At 45.6% G+C, this 24,443-nt stretch overlaps 1 protein-coding gene across 1 annotated transcript in view; it reads left to right on the forward strand.

Annotated features, from left to right (window-relative positions):
* Positions 1–24,443, forward strand: part of DACH1 (dachshund family transcription factor 1) — a 653,381-nt gene that overhangs the window by 244,161 nt on the left and 384,777 nt on the right. The window contains exon 4 of the mRNA XM_060235063.1: positions 9,204–9,319. Coding sequence (XP_060091046.1) covers positions 9,204–9,319 — 116 coding nt within the window. The remainder of the gene's footprint in view (positions 1–9,203; positions 9,320–24,443) is intronic.

Below are 24,443 nucleotides of genomic sequence, written 5' to 3' on the forward strand. Positions count from 1 at the left end.
ACAGGCCGAATGGAAGGGCTTTGAACTGGTTGGAGCCTATCGCAAACCGAAGGAAATGCCTGTAAGATGGATGGATACTTAGGCATCCTTGAGATCCAACGTTGCTATCCAATCCCCTTGGTTGATGAGGGGAAGGATTGTTTGCAGAGTGGACATCCTGAACTTCTGGTACACGATAAACTTGTTCAGATTTTGAAGGTCCATGATTGGTCTCAATCCCCCATCCCATTTGGGGACCAGGAAATAATTAGAATAGAACCCCCCCGTTCTGGCTGTTACCGGAACCGGTTCTATGGCTTGTTTCTGCAAGAGGTTGCTGACTTCTTCTAGCAGAGAGGGGGAAGGAGGTGTAGTAACAATCACTGACTGAGTCGGAACCTGAACAAAGTCTGTCTTGTAGCCTTCTGCAATGATGGAGAGAACCCATCTATCTGTGGAGATGGACTCCCAAGCCGGTAGATGGTGATGGAGGCAGATGTGAGAAGAAAGAGGGGCGACGATGTGTGCAGCAAAAAAATCAAAGGCCTTGCTTCTGCTGGCGAGAGCCCTTAGTTTTGCTGGTGTTCGCAGAAGCTGAAGCAAACCTCAACTTGTTATTTCCCCTATAAGGAGATCTACTCTCCGGCTGTGAAGAGCAAGGTCTCCAGGGTTGGTCAGGGGAAAATTTCTGATAAGGCCTCTTGGGCCAAGATTTGTGCCACTGCTTAGGCTTGCTGGCCTTAGTAGATGCAAGGACACCAAGATTCTTTGAGGTCTTTATACTTTAGTCCATCTCTTGAAGGACACTGTCAGTGGTGGAACTAAAAAGACCTTCACCCTCGAAGGGAAGATCTTCAACATTGGCCCTGGTGTCAGGCTGCAGAGCTGTAGACCGTAGCCAAGAGTGACGGCACAGGGAGACGGCAGAAGTTATGGTCTTTGCAGAGACATCCACCATGTGCTTTGATGCAGCCAGCTGTTGTTTGGCCATGGCAAATCCCTCTTTTTGCAGCTTCTTCAAAGAAGCCCGCTTCTCCTCACTCAGGGATAACATCAACGGTGTGAAATGCTCCCAAACCGCATACTGGTAGCGAGCCATACAAGCAGCGTAGTTTGAGATTTTCACTCCCAAAGCTCCCGCTGAGTAGAATCGTCTGCCAGCATTGTCAATTTTCTTGCCTTCTTTATCAGGTGGGGAAGAATGGGTCTTACGCGCCCTTGAAAATGAAGAAACCACCACCGAGTTGTGTTTGGGTGGGAAAACAAAAACTCAGCACCAGCCTCCTGAACACAGTACATGTGGTTCAGGTGACGTGTCGAGTTCGGTGTGGATGCTGGCTTTGTCCAAGGCTCCTTCACAGCCTGTAGAATAACTTTCATCACTGGAAGGGCCACAGCCATCAATGTATCCCTCTGCATTATGTCGAAGACAGTATCATCGATGACTGGCTGTGATTGGACTGCTGGCAGGGAGAGAGACTGTGTCATCCGCTTCACCAGGTCCCCATAAGACTTGAGATCTTCTGATGGTGATATGGGAAGGTCCTCAGCAATATGAGAATCTGGAGAAGTTTCCGCTGCTCTGTCTGGATCATCGGTACCGACCTCAGAGTCCGATGTCAAAGACTCTCTCCTAGCAGAGTGCTCAGATAAAACCAGGGTCGAAGCACATTCGGGTGAATGGAGCGATACCGATGGATGAACTTGCCGGTCCCCAGACCTCTCTCTGCGTCTCTCAGGAGGCTGCGCACCGAGTGGCCGATTGATACGAAAGCCTCGAGAAAGAAGCTTCCGACTGCTGATCCCATTCCGGAAACTCACAGGGAGGCTACCATGAGTATGGCGACAGATATGAGTACGGTCCATATGAGCAAGGCCACTGGCGTTGGTCCCACAATGGAGGAGGAGGGAAGCGACACATCACAGTACCCAATTCGAGCTCTCTCCATCCTATAATAGGTGGCAATGGTGCTAGAGGTTCGTTCGGCACCGAAACCTCGACTTCCGATATCGAACCACTGTCGCTCCGACAATGCGACCCCAACCTGGATGAATGGGTCCGCTGCGTTAGATCTATTTCCCACTCCAATCCCGAAAGATGGAGCAGATGCAAGCCGTGGCTCCTCAGTACCGACGGACTTCGTGGGCTAGGAGACGCCAACATTTTTCGAGGTGGAGCGATTGTGCCGACACCAACTCCATTGAGACATCCCGAGAAGGAGAAGGAGTGCAAGAAATTCTGTCCTTCTTCCTCTTCTCCTTCGATTTGAGCTACTGCGGGAGGTATGATCGGGTCCCCGACTTGTCCCGATGTTTCTTTGATGGTGTGGTCGCCACTAACCCTTCAGAGGGTCATTTTGTGGGTTGGCCTTGCTCTGGTGATGATGGATCGACCGGCGTCGAAGCCAGAGCCTGAGTAGCATCCCCAATCAATGCTGATGGATCCGCAGCCATTTTAGGCGGGCGAAGAGCTGACTTGACTAAGGCCGCCGATAGCCTTGCCGCACGATTTTTGCGGGTTTGCTTCAAAAACCTTGAACAATGCGGGCATGAGTCTACACGGTGTCCCTCGCCCAGGCACAAGAAGCAGAGGGAGTGACCGTTAGGGGGTGCAATTTTACTACCGCACTTCAAGCAGCATTTGAAGAACCCCCAATGCCTTTCCATAGGACCGGAGCCCACGAGGGAAAAAGGAAATAAAGCCCCGAGGGGCAAAGTCCAACACAAAGTCTTTTTTTTAAACAACAACTATTAACTATTAACTACTAAGAGGAAAACAACAAATGGGCTAAGAAGACGAAATCCAGCAGATTACCAGGCACTGACTGGAGCAGTCAAAAGCAGATCCTTTGAACGTGGTGGTCAAGAAGGAACTGGTGGGATCCTCATGCTGGCGCCAGTGAGCATGCATACTGGGACGCCTGCGCATGCCCACTGGTGCTGAGCGCAAAAAATTCCCGGGCTTTTTAGGTACTAATTCGGGGATCGGCACAGGTGCTCTATCCCATGAGTGTGAAGCACAGAGACCATGAAGAAGATCAAGCAGAAAGAAAATAGCTGCAAGTGCAGCTCTGTAAACATATGTGGAAGACACATCGAGATGGGTAGCCATGTTAAGTCTGTCCGTAGCAGCAGAAAAGAGCAAGAGTCCAGTTGCACTTCTGAAGAAGTGAGCAGTGACTCATGGAAGAAGAAGAGATTGGATTTATACCCCACCCTTCACTATCCAAAGGAGTCTCAGAGCACTTATAATCTCTTTCCCTGTCCCTTCCCAACAAAGACACCATGTGAGGGTAGGTGGGGCTGAGAGAGCTCTCCAAGAACTGTTCTTGAGCTCTGGGAGAGTTATGACTGACCCAAGGTCATTCCAGCAATTGCATGCGGAAAAGTGGGGAATTAAACCTGGTTCGCCTAGATAAGAGCCCACACCACATAACCATTATACCAAATTGGTTTATACCCTGCCACAAAACTTAGTCTTTAAGGTGCTACTGGACTCTTGGTCTTTTCTACTTGTGGAAGAGTTTGTACAGTGCTAGAGTTATAGAGATGAAGGCTCCCTGTAGTCTCTACTCCAGCCCCATGACCTAGGCAAGAAATGCAAAGTCAGAGGACAGGTCCCCGTCATATCTCTCCTGGAAGACATCTAATAAGGGAGAGTGCACTATCATAATTTTTTTTCTGTTTTTAACTGCTTTTACCTAGAGTTGCCAAGTCCAATTCAAGAAATATCTGGGGACTTTGGGGGTGGAGCCAGGAGCAAGGTTGTGACAAGTGTAATTGAACTCCAAAAGGAGTTCTGGCCATCACATTTAAAGGGACCACACTCTTTTTAAAATGCCTTCCTTCCATAGGAAATAATGAAGGATAGGGGCACCTTCTTTTGGGGCTCATAGAAGTGGACCCTCTGGTCCAATCTTTTTGAAACTTTGGGGGTATTTTGGGGAGAGGCACTGAATGCTATACTGAAAGTTTTGTGCCTCTACCTCAAAATACAGCTCCACCCTAGCGCCCCAGATACCCGCGGATCAATTCTCCATCATTTCCTATAGGAATAAGTCTCCATAGGGAATAATAGAGTTCCCAACAGACATTTCCCTCCCCTCGCTTTCTGATTACCCTGAAGTGGGGGGAGGGCCTCCAAACTGGAGGATCCCCTGCCCCCACCTGGGGATTGGCAGCCCTGCATTTACCATTATCAGGTTTTCCTAGCCCTTCTTCAACTTAAGTTCATTAGATCTTTGGAGCAGCAGGGAATGTCTTCCTAGAGTTTCCAGTTTCCAGATGAGGCATGTTGTTCTGGAATTACAATTGTTTTCCAGGAGTACAGAGATCAGGGCCCTCAGAGGAAATGGCAGCTTCAGAAAATAGATTCTGTAGCATACCATAAAGATTTCCATTGTCCTCCCTCCTCTTCCCAAATCCCACCCTCTCCAAGCACTTGCCCCAAATCTCCTGAAATTTCAGAAGTCAGAGTTGACAACACTAAACCTTTCCCTCTCTTTGATGTGGCAGCCCTTCAGCTATTTGCGCACCCTGATTATTATATGTCCAGTGAGTCTTCTTGCTAAACATGCCTAGTGCCTTCAACCTTTCCTCGCAGGAATTGTTTTCAAGTCCCTTTCTTGTTCTCTTCTGAACCCATTCCAATTTAGTTCTGTACTTCTCAAAATGTGGTGCCATACTCTTGCTGAAGACTGACATAGATATCTTAGAGTGGGACTATTGATATTGTATGGTTTGGATGCTATGCATTTGTTAACGCACATTTAATTCGCCTTTTCCCCCTGTGACTTCTGATTAAGTGCAATCCAATATATTTTCAAATTTACTACTGCCAAGTCAAGTATTCCTTATCCTATACCTGCACATTTGTTTATTTTTTCCAAAACCCATGGACTTAGAAAGGTGTAACTCTGTTTAGGATAACACTGTTAGTTTCCCAACTGATAAGGTAGTTGAAGTATCCTAATATCACTCATTCTTTCCTCTTTAAAACTTCTGTAATTTGTTTCAGGAAAGCATTGTCCACATCCTCTGGTTTGTTTGGTGGGCTATAGCTGACTAATCACAATATTTATTTTTTTTCCACTTATTTTTATCAGGGCTTTTTTTGTAGAAAAAGACCCAGCAGGAACTCATTTGCATATTAGGCCACATCCTTGATATAACCATTGTTTCGCACAGGTTTTTTTTTGGTAGGAAAAAGCCCAGCAGGAACTAATTTGCATATTAGGCCAAACCCCCTTTATACCAAGCCAGCAGGAACTGCATTCCTGTGAGTTCCTGTTTGAAAAAGGTCCTGATTTATACCCAAATACTCTCAACACGTCTATCATGCCCCACTATCTCGGTTTTCTGTGCTGATGCACAACTTTTTAGATAATTCTTCTGCCCCTCCCTTTATGTTGCAGCTACCATGGTTGAGCCCTGACCTGGATAGCCTGATTTCATCAGATACCAGAAACGGAGTAGGGTAGGTCCCAGCTTGTATTTGGATGGGAGACTTCCATGGAATACCAGGGCCATGATGTGGAGGCAGGCAATGGCAACTGACCTCTGAACGTCTCTTGCCTTGAAAACCCTGTGGTCGCCATAGGTCAACTGTGACTTGATAGCAGACTCCCCCCCCAAATCCCCATCCTTTTTGAATCAGTGACATCCTTTGGTTACTACATTCCAATCAAGAGAGTCAACACCCCCCCCCCCCCAAGTCTTGGTTAATCCTATCAATTAAGTTCCTCTTTGTTCTAGGAGTCCAAGTGCAATTCTGTAAAGACATCAAAAGCCATTCATATAAGGCTCCAGAGTGTCCGCTGCTGTTTTCTTGTTGAGTTTTTAATCACCTACACAACTTTACCTGCTCTTTTGTAGCACCCAATCCCTGTCTTTACCTTTGAAACTACCTTCTAGCTTCTATCTCCATCCCTCGTAGGATTCACTTTTAAGCCCTTTTGACCAGTTTAATTCTATAGCAGAAGGTTCCAAACAGGGCCACATTGTCTTTTGTGGCCTTTAGGCACTTTTGTGGTGTAGGCCCCTCCCACAATAATACCAATAGTGAAATTATTTTTATATAACTATAAAGAACTTTTTTTTTTCCTGATGTGAGGAGAAAAAACCCCATATTTCTTTGACTTGAATGTTCATTTTTCCCCCTTCTAATTTTAAAACAAATTAAAATATAGGCCCCTAAGTGTAGCGTGGGCCCTAGGCACTGTACCTACAATGTCTAATGGATAAATTCAGCTCTGGTTCTACATTCTGTGATAGAACTTGTGCTTGCATGAGAGCTTCCACATGTAGAATAACATTTTTGGATTTCATTTCATTTTTCTTGCTCTGGCCAAAAAGCATACAACAGTCTTTCTGTCAGTGGAAGATGCAGTCTATGTGTAGAAAGGCATGTTAGTATCTAATCAGTGTATTTATTTTAATTGTAGGTCAGAGAGAACATTCCCAAGAATACTGGGTATATTTATTACTTCAGACTTCTTATTCCACAATAGAATAATTTCTTTCTCATGCAATGTTTCCATTAAGTTTAGAAAATAATATTTTTTTTAGCAAGGGGGGGGGGTAGAAATCCGCATTCAACTAAATAAAAGTCTTCTGGCTTTTAATATTAATAATGACCTCAGTTCAGGTCATTAACTTGGGAATTAATGACCAGTTAAGGTTAATGGCCCAAGGTCTTGAGTCATTAAACTCCAAGGAAATGCCCTGTACTTTGATGGTTATTCGTTTATTAGGGATGGTTTGTAGTTTAAAAAAAAATCATGGCTGTCTCAAAACACAAAGATGATCCAATATTCCCAGTGAAAGAAAGGCATTGTGCTACAGCTGTCTTGCATCTAAGAACAGACATACAGATAAACAAGATGCTTCCAATATTTAACAGCCTTTGAAGGACAGCTTAGTGTATAAATACTAATTGCTAAACTCCCTAGGACAAGAATTGATGGAATAACATTTCATCCATAGATAGTAAATTACAAATGTGAACTCCTTGTTTATACAGTTACACGGTATTGTACTTTGCCAGATTCCCCCCCCCCCATGCCATTTCTCTAAGGAGCATAAGTCAGTGGACATGAAGTTCTTTTTATGTTAGCTTGATCAGTAAAGCCCACCAAGGAAGACACATATCTGAGGGGAGAGTTGAAGGTGGCCTTCTCATATCTAAAGTTAACACTTTAGCAGCACCAATGTTTTTTTGCTGTTTCCTTGCAACGGATATATAAATTTTTAATAGTATTTCCACACAACTATGGAATTTAACTGTGCTACATAAATAGATTTTGGTTTTGGAGCTGTTTGGTCAAACTGCGAGGACTTCTGGAGCAGCCATATTTCTACAAAAAATGAATGAACAATCAATTACCAGTTGAAACAGCTATTAACCCCATCACTGAACAAGAGTGTCTGCATGTTCTTTAGAGCCCTTGGATTGGGTGTAAGACTAATAAGAATTGTCATTTTTTTAAAAAAGTTCAAAAGTTTTTAATTTGCTTATAACAAAACAGCTTTATTATAGCTCAATTAATAATTTCTTTATTTGCTTATAGCAAAATAGCTTTATTAATAATTCCCTTCCTCCTTCCGGTGGGGGGATTTGGGGTGTATTCCAAGGGTGGGTAGGGACATCGCTGACACATGGACATCACTTCCAGAAGTGACATCACATCAATGACATCGGGACAACACTCTGCTTTGTAGGCAAAACTCTGGTAAAACAGCTACAAGCCACAGAGTTTTGCCCAAAAAGTAGAGCTTTGCCCCCTTTTGGAAGTGATGTCAGTGTGTCACTGATGTCATATGAGGATGTCTGCCTGAGGCAGGATTTCCACCGCTGCCCGGCAGCGAGCAGGAGCCTGCAAAATCAGGGGTTCCCCTGCCCCCACTGGGCAAAATGGCAACCCTAAGTTCTATCCCACCTTTTCCCACAATGGGAAGCCAAAGCAGCTTATGTTATTCTTCTGTTCTCCATATTATCTTTATAACAACCCTATGAGGTAGGCTAGACTGAGCACATGGCAGAGTGGGGATTGAAACCTGGATCTGCTGGATCAAAGTCCAGGGCTCTAACCACTACGGCATACAATGGCTGCTGTTCCTTGCTGGAATTGCAGAGCTCCTCCATGTCTAGCACAATCTTATGCAGTTATTCTAGTCTAGGTCTGTTCAGTGGGCTTAGACTGCAGCAATTCTGCATAGGATTGCACTGTTGTTGAACGTGGACACTACAGTGAGATTTTTAAATTCTTTTTGTTGTTGCGGAATCCCTATCAAGTGATTTCTCTGTGGATTTGCGCAATAGACATTTCTTGTGAATGGGGTGCCAAAAATGGTGACATCTTTTGACTAAAGGGGTAGTGAGTATAGTCAGTCCCTTTTTACCAATCCACCCAAGAACAGATGTAAAGTGCTAGGGATGCAATTTATCAAGGATGCCTTACAAACTATTCAAAGTCTTTTTCTGACTAATGCCCCATATTAAAAGCAAGATTTTTTGCTTTAAATAGAATAAGGGTTAAATGATAACTTGACTTTATCTTTCACGTGACAAAAAATAAAGAAATTGCAAGACCTTTTCACATATTAGATATGTATTGTCATTTATCATCTAGATATCAGGGTAGTAGTGCGAAGTAATAAAACATATCATCGAAAAATGTGCTATAGGTCTGAATCACTCTTTCATTCCACCTCCCAGCTAACTGTAGTATTAAATCAAACAAGCAGAACATTTCCTTAGGCAGCCATTGCCTTTTAATTTCCTGAAGAACCTTAAAATATCATTCATTACAAGTACTACACATATTTGGTTTTTAAAAGTCTCATAAATCAATAGCAGCCTGACTGTAATAATTATTACAAGTTAGTGCATAATTTTCGTGCTGAAGGCTGCATGCAGAACTTTAGCATATGCAAACGAGGCAATTCAAACTGTGTATAGATATTAATATGAAGAAACAGGTAACGAGGTGCAGGCTATGAATTATGCATCAAGCGCGGCTGATCTTCAATGAGGAAAATGAATTCTGCATGTAATCTAATTAGTGATGGAAGTCTATTACATCTAACTGCAAAAGCAACCGTCCTTGAAACAAATTTATTTACAGTCCATGTTACCAATTGAAACAACTTTGAAATGGTGTGTAAGACAACAGCTTAATTGTAAAGTTTTTTGTTTGTTTGTATCTTTCTTTCTTTTTGTTCAGCTCCAGACCCGGGCGGCCTCCTAAGCGGACTCAAAGCGTTACCTCCCCAGAGAATTCTCACATCATGCCGCATTCGGTCCCTGGTCTCATGTCTCCGGGAATCATCCCACCAACAGGTATGGGTTTTGTAGGTTACTATTCTGTAGAGGCGACACTAAATTGGCACCTGTGTTTAGATTTGATGTTTTTGTAAATCATGCTGATGGTCACTGATGAGGGTAGAAAGTCTAGCCTTTTTGTTCCCAAGACACTGGAAGGGCCTCTGTCTTCGTTTCAGCAATGAGTATCTGTGATCCTTTGTAAGCTTGGATTTCAATGTTTCTCTGTAGTTTTAATGGATGATTAATATCTGTTTAATTTCCACCCATGCTTCTTTCCCCAAGCCACATGTATTGCATGTCAGATATATGGAACAATTTCAGTGATATGTCAGGAAAAACAAAACACAAATTCTTGAATCATACTTTAACTGATTGTATTGTGGCAACTTGCTTCCCGTTCTCAAAGAATGATGTTTCCATGAAGTCTACTACTTGCTTCAGTTAGTTGAAAAGCCATACACATATTTGACATTTCAGTGTTCATTTCCTCTCCTTACTATTTATGATTTTTCCATCACTCATAAACTAGAGGGATGAAAGGCAGAATAGTATAGCCCGATCTCATCAGATCTCAGAAGCTAAGCAGGGTCAGTGCTTGAAAAGGAGACCACCAAAGGAAACTCTGAAGAGGAAGGCAGAGGCAAACCACCTCTGCTTCTCATTTGCCTTGGAAGCCCTTTGCTTGGGTTGCCAGTAGGCAGCTGTGACTTGATGGCACTTAACACACACACAATAAACTTGCAGATTGATTGAGCTTTCATATCTTTTTAGTGTACTTAACTATCTCTATTTTAAGTGCACAGATGTATCTGATCCTATTTTGGATGTAATGGTTGGGAGATGAATGGAGAGCCAGTGTGGTGTAGGTAATGGAGAAACTCAGCACATGATAAGGCCTTGGTTGGAGTTCCAGTTCACAGAAATTCCAGGGAAACTAGATGCAGGACCCAGGTTTGCTTACAAAAAGATTTTAATAAGCAGTGATCAAGCTTACAGAAACAAAAGTCTGAGCTCCCATCTGTTGGGTCTCAAACACAAACACGCACAGTGAAACTTAACCGGACCTAGAAATGAGATGCATAACCAAAATTAAACATGTTATACCCTAATTGCTGGCTACAAGTAAAAAAAAAAATAACATCCTCACAGCTACATCCTAGACACTGAGAGACATTGTACTTAGTACTCAGTGATGAAGGAACACAGCTTTCTAGAGAGTGTGAATGAAAACATTCTCTTGGGAGTGGCCTGCCATCTTCCCAGGTAACTTAGAAACTTAGCAAGAGCCAAAATGAAGCTACAGAGGCTATACGGCCTATATAGACATCCTCTCCAAATAGTTGCTTGTGAATTCCCATTGTGTATCATTGACCTGTACAGCTGTAGTAGACTGGTTATACACAGGACTTTTATTATAGCAGGAACTCATTTGCATATTGGTCTACACCCCCCCTGATGTAGTCAATCCTCCAAGAGCTTACAGTAGGTCCTGTAAGAAGAGCCCTGTTGCTTATCTCAGACTGATTTCACAGTGTTGAATTTCCCCATAGCCACAGATTTATTGGTTTGTCTGGGTTTCTGCAGAACTGTTTGCCCTCCCAGGTGCAAACCCACAGTTTTGTTCCTCTTCCTGTGTGTTTACAAATCCCCTGTTTCCGGGAAGTTTTTTTTTAAAAACATTTGCAGTAGTGTTGGCATCCGATTCAGAGTGGAGGGCGGGGTATAAATCCATCATCATCATCGCCATCCTCCTCCTCCTCCTGGTTTCTTTTTAAAAATTAGTCTAATATAATGTGTGATTACGTCACTTGCATAGCATTTGCTTGTTAGCTCTTAATGTACTGATTTTTTAGAAGAAGATATTGGATTTATATCCCACCCTCCACTCCGAAGAGTCTCAGAGCGGCTCACAATCTCCTTTCTCTTCCTCCCCCACAACAGACATCCTGTGAGGTAGACGAAGATATTGGATTTATATCCCGCCCTCCACTCCGAAGAGTCTCAGAGTGGCTCACAATCTCCTTTCCCTTCCTCCCCCACAACAGACACCCTGTGAGGTAGATGAAGATATTGGATTTATATCCCGCCCTCCACTCCGAAGAGTCTCAGAGCAGCTCACAATCTCCTTTCTCTTCCTCCCCCACAACAGACACCCTGTGAGGTAGATGAAGATATTGGATTTATATCCCACCCTCCACTCCGAAGAGTCTCAGAGAGGCTCACAATCTCCTTTACCTTCCTCCCCCACAACAGACACCCTGTGAGGTAGATGGAGATATTGGATTTATATCCCGCCCTCCACTCCGAAGAGTCTCAGAGAGGCTCACAATCTCCTTTCCCTTCCTCCCCCACAACAGACACCCTGTGGGGTAGGTGAAGATATTGGATTTATATCCCGCCCTCCACTCCGAAGAGTCTCAGAGCAGCTCACAATCTCCTTTCTCTTCCTCCCCCACAACAGACACCCTGTGAGGTGGGTGGGGCTGAGAGGGCTCTCACAGAGGCTGCCCTTTCAATGACAGCCTCTGCCAGAGTTGTGGCTGAACCAAGGCCATGCTAGCAGGTGCAAGTGGAGGAGTGGGGAATCAAACCCGGTTCTCCCAGATAAGAGTCCGCATACTTAACCACAACACCAAACTGGCTCTCCAAAAAACCTGGCTCTTTAAAAAAAATTGTTTGCATTTCAATGTAATTTGTAATTTCCACACTACATTGTGAGTAATCAAATGCAAGCGATTTAAATAAATAGAACAGGCAGTAATGGAAGACTGGAAACACAACATCAAAACTTGGAAAAATGCAATTTGAGAGGCAGTCAAACCTATGAGCCTGGGAGACCCAGTGTTCTCCATTTTTATTTTTTTCAGAAAGCAAGTAGGAGGGCAAGCTGGAAGAAATTTTAAATTTAAATGGATGTCCTCGTTGTTTGAATAGATTCAGCCAATCAAAACAGAAATTCCTCCTACAGTTGCATCACAGTGCTATTGAACATGAGAACAGGGCTGGCCATGCCACTAGACAAACTAGGCAATTGCCTAGGGCGCCAGCCTTCTGGGGTCACCAAATTGGGCACCCCCATGTGACTCAGTGACCTTATCAGTGTGTGTGTTGGGGGGGGAGTGCCAGAAGTTAGCCTTGCCCCTAGTGCCAGACCGTCTAGGGACAGTCCTGCATGAGAAAAAAAATAAAAGCAGGGAGTGGCCAGAATAGTCCTTACATGCTGTGAGAAGAGCAGTAGTAGACACCGTGGAAATGATGTTGCATATGCAAAGGAAATGCTGTGGGAAAGCTCTTACTTTGGAACTAGTGCCGCAGACTCACAGCTTTAAAAGAGAGTTTTTGACAATGCTTCTGGATGGTAAAAATGTACTGGGGGGAAAAGTCTCAACTTGGATTCTCCTGGGAAGCAGCCACCCCCTTTCTGCTAACCCACAACATCATGCTTTTTCTTGGCACCTTCCTCATCTTTCCTTCAAACTCTCTCAAATTTGCTTTGCTGCAAATATTGGGGGAAGATCACAGTAAAGTCAGGGTGGCACTTATGTGGACAGGGAAGTCAAAACCTTCTTGGTCTTGGCCACAATGACACAATTTCCTTGTTCAGTGACCCACAACAGCCATTTTCCCTCTGCCAGTGGGGGGCTTTTTGGTTTTTCTTTAAAATAGGCGGTTATATATTGTTATCTCATTGTAACAATCTACCTGGTTCTGTGGATTCCCAGCTTTCATTTTTAAAATAGCAAGTTTCTAGCTCTTGTTTCTACCTTCCCCATTATATCTCTTCAATGCGATGAGCTAGATACTTTAAAAAAAATGAAATCTGAGAATTCAGAGAACTTAATTGTCATAATTGTTATAACTCTATAATAGTCCGGCAGTTGCTGATTTTAATCTAGACAAAAAACAAAACAACAAACTGAAAAAGCCCCCCGTGTTTGGGGCGGGGACTGGAGCAGGGGGAAATGGCCATGCAAAAGGGCTCACTTCCACAGTGCTTTATTCCGGACCACAGTAACCCATCCCTGTGTGGAGAACAACTGAGCTTTTGTTAGTCAGGGTTCACGTCATCAAATGCATCTGAAGTGAGGTCTGAGTCATGAAAGATTGTGCTGGAATCAATTTTCTTAAGTCTTTAAAATACCACTAGAATTTTTGCATCATGCTTGCTGTATCTGTTACCATATGTCTCAGCTGCAGGGAATATAACATCTTTTACATATTCTCCAAACATTTTTGCTTCATTCTGTAGCATGAGGCCATTTATCTTTGCTGACCTAACTCTAATACTAAGATTTGCTGGTGGCTTGTTTTGTAAAACTAGCACTTCAGCTTCAAGGATTGTTGCCAGCTGTGACTTCTCCGAACTGGAGGTTTTCATGCTGTTACTGAGAGTCAAAGGGGTTGGTAGCCCCCCCCCCCCCCGCTCCAGCAGGAAATGGTCCTATTCTTTGTTTTCTTTCTTCCACACAAGCAGCTGCTTTGAAGGAAAACATCTTGTTCTTGGTAGGCTGATGGAAGGCGCATTTACCTTAAATGTCTAGGTTAGGGATCCACCATGTGATACCCATGGAAACCATGATGCCTGCTAACACCTTTCCTGGCACCCGCCAAGTGTTTTTAGAAAATGGGTGGGGTCAGTGGGTCTTTTGCCATAATGACTTATGCTTGGCCATTGGAGACTGATGATGATATTGGATTTATATCCTGCCCTATACTCTGAATCTCAGAGTCTCAGAGCGGTCACAATCTCCTTTACCTTCCCCCTCCCCCACAACAGACACCCTGTGAGATGGGTGGGGCTGAGAGAGCTCTTACAGCAGCTGCCCTTTCAAGGACAGCTCCTACGAAAGCTATGGCTGACCCAAGGCCATTCCAGCAGGTGCAGCAAATCCAGTTCTTCCAGATAAGAGTCCATGCACTTAACCACTACACCAAACTAGATTGTCTGTATAGTTTTTATTTTTTAATTGCTTAGGCAGCAGCTGCCGCCATGGCACAAGAAACTTCACTGCATGGAGCTGTGGATATGCAAGAAAATATTTTTTAAATACTATGTTTATTTTAATAATAATAATAATGATGATGATAATAATAATAATAATAATAATAATAATAATAATAATAATAATAATAATAATAAGCTTTTATTTATATCCTGCCCTTCCCTCCGAGGCAGGCTCAGGGCGGCTCACAAGACATGGTGTGTACCATGATTACAATAAATTGTAAAGAGTGCATCCTGTTGGAACTCTGAACGAAATGTTGAAGAGTTACTATTAGAGTTATACATTAACCTCACGGTCTAACATTTTGTGGTTGACTTTGCCTCCGGTGGCATTTCATTTTGTTGTTGGCTTGTGCGGCAGTCAGTTTTTCATCAGGAAAAAAAACCCCTGTACATTTGTAATGTGTTAAATGCATTGTAAGACAAAGTTTTCCTCACTTAGAAAAATCATAGGGAGTTTTTTCTTCTAGTGCTCTCCAAAACTTCCTAATTTATTCACTGGAATTTTTTTTTAAAAAAAAATCTTCATTTTGTATATTTTGTGTGTGAAAAGACGGAAGAATTTTATTCATCCTAAAAGAGAAAATATCTCAAAAGTTGTCGTCCCCCCCCCAGCTCCCCTAAATTTCCATTTTCTCTTTTGGAAAATTCTTGTCTCCCTCTAAATTTTCCATCCCCCCCCCCCCCGGGCCTTCACATCTCTAGTTCTCAGTTGTATCTTCTGTGGTTTTTCTTCCATTGCCTTTAATAGGAGCTGAGAAGGAAGAGGGGGATTGAATGAATGGAACCATCTGTCAAGCATTAGATCTCAAAATAACCAGTCCTTGATTTTGAAACAAAGTATTGGTTTATTGATAATCCATGGTGCTTGAATACACAGCAGATTGGAAGTGATACATTGTAATTCAAGAATACCAGCTTTAAGGGGCACATCAAAGAGACCTTAGGACTTCTACTCGGGCGTGTGAAACTCACACGCTTGCTACGTTATCTGCTATTGCGGTTTAGCTACATCTTGGGTTCAGACTTAAGCCTGAGAAAATGTTCCCAGAAAGGTTTTATCTTCAAAGAGGACGTTCCTGCATTTGCTACAAGTGAGAACTAAGGCAGGGGTTACATAGCTTTGATGTGCAATACATGGGGAACAGCTATCAATGCAGGCAAACCATAAAAGAAGCATGATGCTTGACATACTGCCCCCCCCCCTAAGCTCTCGCTCGGGGTTTGTCTGGGTGCAGTAGGTAAAATCTTTTCACCAATATCGGGAGCTTTCCTTCATGGTACCAGAAACCACCTGGTCCTTTGCTAAGCCCCTCTGGTTTTTCCCCCTTTTCTGATTCAGTTTCCTCTATTAATCGATTCCACACTCCCCAAAGCTCTGCTGGTTCTCTTTTCTTCCCGGAGCGGGTGGTGACTGCTCCGGTTATGTGGTTGGGGGATATTATAGAGTCCACCACCTCCTCTCTCTGGCTGTCATGCTGAGGTAACCGGTACAAGGCGTCTGCTAAAAAGTTCTTTGAGGCCAGGATGTGCTTGAGATTGAAATTGAATTTGGCAAAGAATCCCGCCCACCGGATCCGTTTCTTGGTTAGCTTCTGGCACCCCATTAGCACCTCTAAATTTTTTTGATCGGTCCAAATCTCAAACGGCACTTTCGCCCCTTCTAGCCAGGATTGCCATGTTTTTAAAGCAAAAGTTACTGCAAACACCTCCTTATCCCACACAGACCAATTGTGTTGTTCTTGAGAGAATTTTTTGTAAATGTAGGCGCAAGGACGCAAACTTTCCTCTTCGTCGGCCTGCATAAGTATTGTCCCAACGGCCACATTGGAAGCGTCGCATTGCATCACGAAGGGCCGGAGCTCATCGGGGTGGCTCAGCACCGGCTCACTTGTGAACAAATGCCTCAGCTTGTCAAACGCTTGCTGACACATTTTAATTTGGCTCCCATTTTTTTTCGCTTCCGGACCCTTCCCCTTGGTCTTTAAGAGATCTGTCAGGGGCAGCATGACTTGGGCGAACCCTTGAATGAAGGTCCTATAAAAATTTGCGAATCCGATAAATGATTGTAACTGTCTACGTGTTCTCAGGGGTTCCCATTCTAACACCGCTTGTATTTTGGCTGGATCCATGGCCAGTCCCTTCCCTGACACTCTAAATCCCAGATAGTCCAACTCTGTTTTGTGGAACTCACATTTTGATAATTTAGCATACGGTTTATGCTCATATAAGTAGAAAGAACCTTTCTCACTAGCTTCATGTGTTACTCCATATCATTTGAGTAAATAATTATGTCATCCAGGTACACCACCACCCCTTGATACAGGTATTCTCTCAAGACCTCATTGATGAAATTCATAAACACCCCGAGCGCTCCTTGTAACCCAAATGGCATCACCAAGTACTCAAATAGACCCATCGGAGTGTTAAATGCTGTTTTCCACTCACCCCCCTCCTTAATTTGCACCCTGAAGTACGCATCTCTCAAGTCCAGTTTGGTAAATATTGTCCTTTCAGAGACCGTGCTTAACAGGTCTCAGATCAGGGGAATGGGGTAGGCATTGGAGGTAGAATCCCATTTATCCCTCAAAAACCCATGCAAAGTCTAAGACTCCTTTCCTTCTTTTTCCGGAAGAGCACGGATGCTGCATGCGGGGCTGTTGCAGGACAGATGAACCCCCTTTTTAGATTCTATAAACTTTCTCAGTTCTGCCTTCTCCACCCACCCCATAGAGTATAGTTTCGCCTTGGGCAGCTCTTGCCCAGGAATGAGTTCAATCACACAGTCCGTGCTCCGGACCCTTCCCCTTGGTCTTTAAAAGATCTGTCAGGGGCAGCATGACTTGGGCGATCCCTTGAATGAGGAGGGAGTTTGTTAGCTTCCTCCTCACTGAATACTCTTCTCAAGTCTCTGTATTCCCTGGGGATGGCTCGGACCTCCTCCACCACCACACACATCTTCTCATTTCTAGGGGGTGGGTGGGTGGGTTCGGGTCCCCACGATCCAACCCATTGCACTTATTGTCTGTAAAATCAATGGTTTGGTCCCCCCACTTAATGTCCGGCTCATGTTTGGCCAGCCAGCCTACACCCAAGACTATATCAAAAGAAGCCGAGGGGGCAATTACAAACAGTTCTGTGTCCCAATGATCTTCTGTGCCCACGGGCACCCTCTGGGTTTGCTTTACTCACGGCTCGCCCCTCATTACAGTTCCATCCATTTGTTCAAACTGAATAGGATGGGGTAGCGGGGATCGCGTGAGTCCGAGGGCGTCCACCAATTTGGGAGTGATTATCAACCTCGTACACCCCAAGTCAATTAGGGCTCGAGCGTGTACAAACCTCTTGAGTTTCGGGTTTAGTAAAGTCAATGGGACAAAAAACAAAGACCCAGTTATTCTCACCCTCAGTGGTGCCGTTAGAGCCACAACCTGCTGCTTGGCACCCTTCAGTGCAGGTTGTCCTTGTTTCCCGCCAGCTCTGTCTCCCAGGACATCTCGCTCAAATCATCAAGGTGTCCTCCTCAGGAATGGCGGAAGCAATGGTGATCCCCTCGCCGATTCTTTCGACCGGACCGAAGCTCTCTTGGGCATTGCTGTTGGAGGCTTTGGAGCAAGGGGGTCCTTGAAGTTTCTCGGGGCATTCTGCTGCCAGGTGGTTTGGGTCTCCGCACCGATAACACTTGTGCACAGGGGGAGTTTTGTTGGCTCCCCCCAGCTGCAGGCCCTTTTTCCCATCCAGCTTCGCCCCTGACCGAGACTCACATCTCCCCTTACTCCCTTGCTGCAGTTGACGTTGTAGGGACACTCTTTTCATGTTGGTCTCCACTTCCCTGGCCAATTGCACCCACCCTACCAACGTGGTAGGGCTTGCTTGCTGCAGGGCTTGATCTAGCAAACTCGCATTCAGGCCTCTCTGGAACTGCTCTATCTTTATCAACTCACTCCAACCCCGGACCTTGGTCGAGTTGGCTCTGAAGTCGGCCGCATACTCATGTACCAACTTTGCTCCTTGCTGCATTTCCCGTAGTGCGGTGATGGCTTGGGTTTCTTGCAGGGGGGTCTTCATATTGGGTGAGCAATGCTTGCAGGAACCCCGCCACAGTGACTAGCTCAGGGCCCCTGGTCTCAAACAGACTCACGTACCATCTTCGGGCTGCTCCCTTTAGCTTGGACCTGAGGTAGTCCACTCTGCTGAACTCATCTGGGAATGTATTCCCCCAATAGTGCATGTAGCTATTAGCTTGAATTGAGAAGTATTCTCGAAGGTGGCGTCCAGGTCACTCCCCCTCCCATAATCTTGCAGACCTGGAGGTATCGGCTAAGGGGCTGGGGCTGCTGATTGCCCCGGGACTGGAGGTGGCCCCACGGGTGGGGCCGGAGGTGCCACAGGTGGAGCAGGTGGCACCACCGGCAGTGCCCTTGCTGGAATCCCCGGTACTCCCCTTGGGTCTGGCCTCAGCAGGCGGTCGATCTGCCTCTGCATCTCTTGCGCCATGAACGTCGCATTGGCTTATATCTCATCTCTCAGCCCCCTCGCCATGGTTATCATTTCTTCTCTCACCATCTCCAAGATGTCTGGCTCCCCCGGGCCTTTCCCTCTGTCGTCCCCTTCAGAGTTGGAAACGGGTGGCGCTCCGCCACCGTCTTCGGGCCGGGGTTCCTTACGTCCATCTCCCTCTTCTAGCGGGCAACCCTCACGGCCTCCCCCTGGCTCTCCGCCACCACGACCTCCGCAGGATGGCCTTGTTAGGATGATCTCCCTGCGGGCTGGAGCTTCATCCATCAGGGTAGTGGATGTTCGCAGCTCCCACTTCTGAGGGGTGATTAACAGCTGCTGTACGTGTAGAGGGGACCCGCGCCCCATGACTCGCCTCGCGTTGATGATGTGCCGGGGGGGGGGGTCCGCACCTCTGTCATCTCCAATGGATTAATAGGTTCACTGTTAGCTGGTGCTCCTTCAGCCATTCGGCTTGAAAGTTGCCAGGTCAGTTGAACTTTTAAGGGATCACTTCAAAAATGTCAAGCATTAGATCTCAAAATAACCAGTCCTTGATTTTGAAACAAAGTATTGGTTTATTGATAATCCATGGTTATAAAAAGTACACTTTTGTGCTCGGATAGAAAGCAGATTGGAAGTGATACATTGTAATTCAGGAATACCAGCTTTAAGGGGCACATCAAAGAGACCTTAGGAATTCTACTCGGGCATGTGAAATTCACACGCTTGCTATGTTATCTGCTATTGCGGTTTAGCTACATCCTGGGTTCAGACTTAAGCCTGAGTAAATGTTCCCAGAAAGGTTTTATCTTCAAAGAGGACATTCCTGCATTTGCTGCAAGTGAGAACTAAGGCAGGGGTTACATAGCTTTGATGTGCAATACCATAAAAGAAACATGAATCTTGACACCATCTACCTCCAGAGGAGTTAGCCATATTAGTCTGTTGCTGCAAAATAGTAGAATCCAGTAGCACCTTTAAGACTAACAAATTTTATAGTAGTGTAAGCTTTCAAGAAACACAGCTCTCATCTGATGAAGGGAGCTGTGTTTCTCGAAAGCTTACGTTACTATAAAATTTGTTAGTTTTAAAGGTGCTACTAGACTCTTCACTATTTTACCTCCAAGCAAATAGTGTTCAAACTCTTCGTTATGCTAATGAGTCTGGCTGAAGCAGGACAATGGTTTGTTAACTCACTCCTTGCTGCAAGATCATACCCCAAAAATGTAAAGGCAGCTAAGAGCTAATGGTTATAAAAAGTACACTTTTATTTTGGGGGGCAGGAAGATCCAAAAGGACAGATTGTTCAAGGCAGTTTATAAATTTTCAGGGCATGAGGAAGAAACTCTCTTCCATTTTGGGCAGTCCTTTGGATGGATGCAAGCCATAATGGCTATCTCTGTGGCTAGCACCAGATATCAGAAATAAAGCGATGGACTTTTACATTGACATCTTTATTTCACAAGGCATCAAAGGATAGTACAAACGGTATGCTGGATCCAACAGTTTAAAGAAACGGCATACTGTGATTTTGTGTACTTGTCATGTTCAGGAGACAGTTGCAGCTGACGATGATGATTCTGCTGTCCCAGATGATGTTCGCTTTGTCAAGGGCAGCAGTTCAACGACAGTCTGGGAGCAGAGGTCTGATGAATCTCAAAACGGTTGCTTTTCTGCCTCTTCCAAACATTAACTATCACCATTAATTTATGCCCACTGCCACTGCCACTAGTTCTGCTTGGCTAGACTAATTTGTGGTTGGTCCTCAACTGTGATGGGTGTATCTAGTGGTTAGAGCAGCAGACTCTAATCTGGAGAACTAGGTGTGATACCCCACTCCTCCACACGCAGCCAGGCATGGTTCTCTCAGAGCTCTCTCAGCCCCACCTACCCCACAGGGTGTCTGTTGTGGGGAGAGAAAGGGAAGGAGATTGTAAGTTGCTCTGAGACTCCCAAATGTCACAGAGCCACTGTCTTCTGTGTTTTGTTTACCCCAAGTTTTATAGTGGTAGTTGGATAAGCCTGTCTCTGGCAAGGAAAGCGGTGATGTGATGCTTCTAGTTTTGAAGTCATCTTCTGTGATGCTTGATGGATTGCATTGTCCACTTCTTTATTGGCACTGTTTACCAGCTATTGTAGCTCTGGCTGTAAGATGGCTTTAAAAAGCATGGGCTTGGTAATATGAACAGACTTGCAACTTCTTTCACTCTCAAAGGAGTTGGATGGTGCTTTGAGAACACAGCAAATCTGATCTTTTGAATGCTTTGAAAATTCCCTCAACTTGTCATCTGACTTAATTTTGAGTGTTTCATGGACCTCTTTTACTTTCTGAACTTGGGTGGTGGAAGATGGAAATACCAATGCCATGAAAAGAGGAACTCACCATAGCTGAAATAGGGTGTAGGGGTTAGATCTGATTCATGTTCTGAATGACTACTTAATCAACACTTGAAGTGGTCCTTTAGAGTGTGGAACAACCCATCTTTCATGAATTTCATTATTACGGTTACTCCAAGTCATACAGCTCCTTTTAGAACTCTGTCCTGTAAGATTCTTATTGCATTTTCATGAAACAGCCATGTCTTTTCCCACTCTTCATAAACACAGGCATTCCCATATAGCTAGCAAACAGGATCTCACAATGTTTGAGCACTCTGTGAATTGTGAATTATTGCACCAGTGAAGCCTTTGTATTGCAACAACTGTGATTTATTAGTGAGCAGAAACTAGTACATGCATACAGTGAGAGGCAGTACCAAGTAACCCAGCTCCTGACAGGTGTTTTGGCTTGGATAAATGGTACTGAGAGGGAGGTGAGTAAGGATGTGCAAAAAAAAAAAAAAAAAATCGGAAGTACACGGATTCAGAAGTATATGGGGGGAAAATATGGAATCCCGTATATTTCTGAATTCTGTAGTCGGAATATACGGTAGATGCGCAGCTATTTCCGAATATATGGCCCCATTATACCCTAAAGGCCATTGAAATCAATGGCAAATAGGGTATATTTGAAGCCGCCTGGAGGGTAGGGGGTTTGAGGGAGAGCCCCCAAATTTGCGGAGGACCTGCAGGGGACTCTCCCCTACAAACCCCCCAAGTCCCAAAAAGATTGGGCCAGGGGGTCCCATTCCAGGGGCACCCAAAGAGGGTGCCCCTATTCTACCATTATACCCTATGGGCCATTAAAATCAATGGCAACATAGGGCATAATTAGAGGCTACTGGGGGGCAGGGGGTTTGAGGGAGAGCCCCCAAAACTACAGAGAACCCACAGGGGACTCTCCCCTACAAAACCCCCAAGTCCCAAAAAGATTGGGCCAGGGGGTCCTTGTCTATGGGCTCCCCAAAAGGCCCATTGCCAACAATGATAGGTAAAGCCCAATTAGCCACTTCCTCCACTATAATTGCTGTGGGGAAAGTGGCTCTGGCCAGAGGGGAGTTTGAGGGAGAGGCCCCAAAACTGCAGGGCAGCTTCAGGGGACTCCCCAGCATGAAACCCTCCTGGCCCAAAAAGACTGCACCCATCTGTGGGCACCCCAAAAGGAACACTGTTCCCAATGGTGAGAAAAAACCAATTAGAGCCACTTCTTCACTGTAATTATCGTGGGAAAAGTGGCTCTGGGGAGCAGGAGGTTTTGAGGAGAGCCCCCCAAACTGCTGTGCAGCTTCAGGGCACTGTCCCACACAAAACCCACAAGGCCAAAAAAAAAAAAAATTGGACCAGGGGGTCCAATTCCTGGGGCACCCAAAGCCAAACCTAACTTCACACCAGAGAATCTCTATAGGACCCAAATGCACTACATCCCTCTATCTATTCTATGAACCCTGCAGGCTTGGAACCAATATAAACCCAGTTGCCAACGTCAGTGCCACACAAAACACAATCTGCTCAAGGTCCCCTGGCTGCAGCAACCCCAGATGCCAGCGCTCCAGCCCTACCCCAAACAACACGGAGAGAGCTGGCCAAGCACAACAAGCCTGCTGGCTCTGGGTCTCTCACCCAGGTGCCAGCTTTCCTGCCACAGAACACACAATCTGCAGATGCCAGCTCTCCAGCCCTGCCCCAAACAACACGGGGAGAACTGGCCAAGTACAACAAGCATGCTGGCTCTGGGTCTCTCACCCAGGTGCCAGCTTCCCTGTCACAGAACACACAATCTACAGATGCCAGCTCTCCAGCTCTGCCCCAAACAACACAACTCTCAAACAAGAGAAGTGGTGGACCACCACACCCAGCTCCACATCATTCTGTATCTGACACAAAGCAAGAAGCATTTTGACTTACCTTGAGTGATGGATGGTTGGCTGGTCCAGGCTCTTTTGTGTTATCCAGGGTGCACCAAGAGGAGGTGAGCCAGAATTGCACCCCAAATGAGGAAGATCACTGGGAGGGCCTCAGATTGTGTAAGAGGAAGGCGACCATTCCTTCTCTCTCACCTCAGCAACACACCAGCATCACTGTCCCATTAGAGGGACCTCAGCATTGGTATGGCTGCTGGCTGCCTGTCATTATCCCTGGGACCTCGCTCTTTCTTCCTTCTGCCCCTGAAAAAAACCTGGGTTACCCGGGCTGAGCCTGTGGGTGCTGTCGGTTACAGTTGGGGGCTGCAATGGCTCTTTCAGTATTATTAGGCATGTGTGGATGGGGACTGGGGAAATTTGGATCGCTTTGCATTTTTTAAACCAGCATTCACTTTTGGTTTGGAGATGGATGAGGGGTAGGGGGGGATGCACTACCTATCAATTTGTGAGTGAGTTTTTGGGCTGTCTTTGGACTCTAGTCTATTTTTAGTGGAGGAGCGTTTTACAACCACCTTCCAAGTGCGGGCCAAGAGAGGATGCAGGTACAAGTAGGTGCTCACTTCATTCACTCTCAAAGTCTACGTTCAGGGAGCCAAACAGAGGCAAGTTGACCTTCAGGAAGACCAACTGCTCAACTGTCCAGGTTTGCAGGCGATTGCGATGTGGGCAGACAATGTCACTTACATGCAAAAAGGTGTGCTCGCTCTGCACGCTCGTCGGTGAGCATGAGAGGAACGCCTTGGCCACGGAGGAGAGGGCCGGCCAGACTTCCTCCTTCGTGACCCAGTAGTCGAAAGGAGATGCTTCCTGCAGCTTGAGGGGCTCCAAAAGATAGTCCCTCACCATTGCAGCACCTATCTTTGCTCTCGGTGCCCTACCGCTCCTAGAGGGGCCAACAACCCACCCGATGAATGTCACCTCAGCACTCTTCGTGGCGTGAGTCTGGTGGGAAACACTGCCTAACTGGGAAGGTTGGGGATGAACAACAGCAGTGGAAGTGGCAGATGAGCTGCTTCCATCCCCCTCCTCCTCAACTACCGGCACTGGGCTCACCCTGACTCTGGATCGCTCGACCTTCTGGGAGAGCTCGTCTCACCAGCGATCGAGCTCATTGGCCCGCTTGGCGACTGTGCCCTTAAGGCGCGGGTCTAACATGGTCGCCATCATGTAGACCTTATCTTGGGTGAAAGTCTGAAAGTGGGCCTCAAGCCCTTCCTGCAGCCTAACAACCAGGGTGCGTACCGCTGGAAGAACGTCTGCACAGCCTTAAGCTGGCACTAGAAACGACGCCAGGTCCTCACGGGCCATCTGGACCATAGGGACGACCAGTGCG

The sequence above is a fragment of the Heteronotia binoei genome, chromosome 3 (assembly GCF_032191835.1).
Source record: "Heteronotia binoei isolate CCM8104 ecotype False Entrance Well chromosome 3, APGP_CSIRO_Hbin_v1, whole genome shotgun sequence".
Taxonomy (NCBI): Eukaryota; Metazoa; Chordata; class Lepidosauria; order Squamata; family Gekkonidae; genus Heteronotia; species Heteronotia binoei.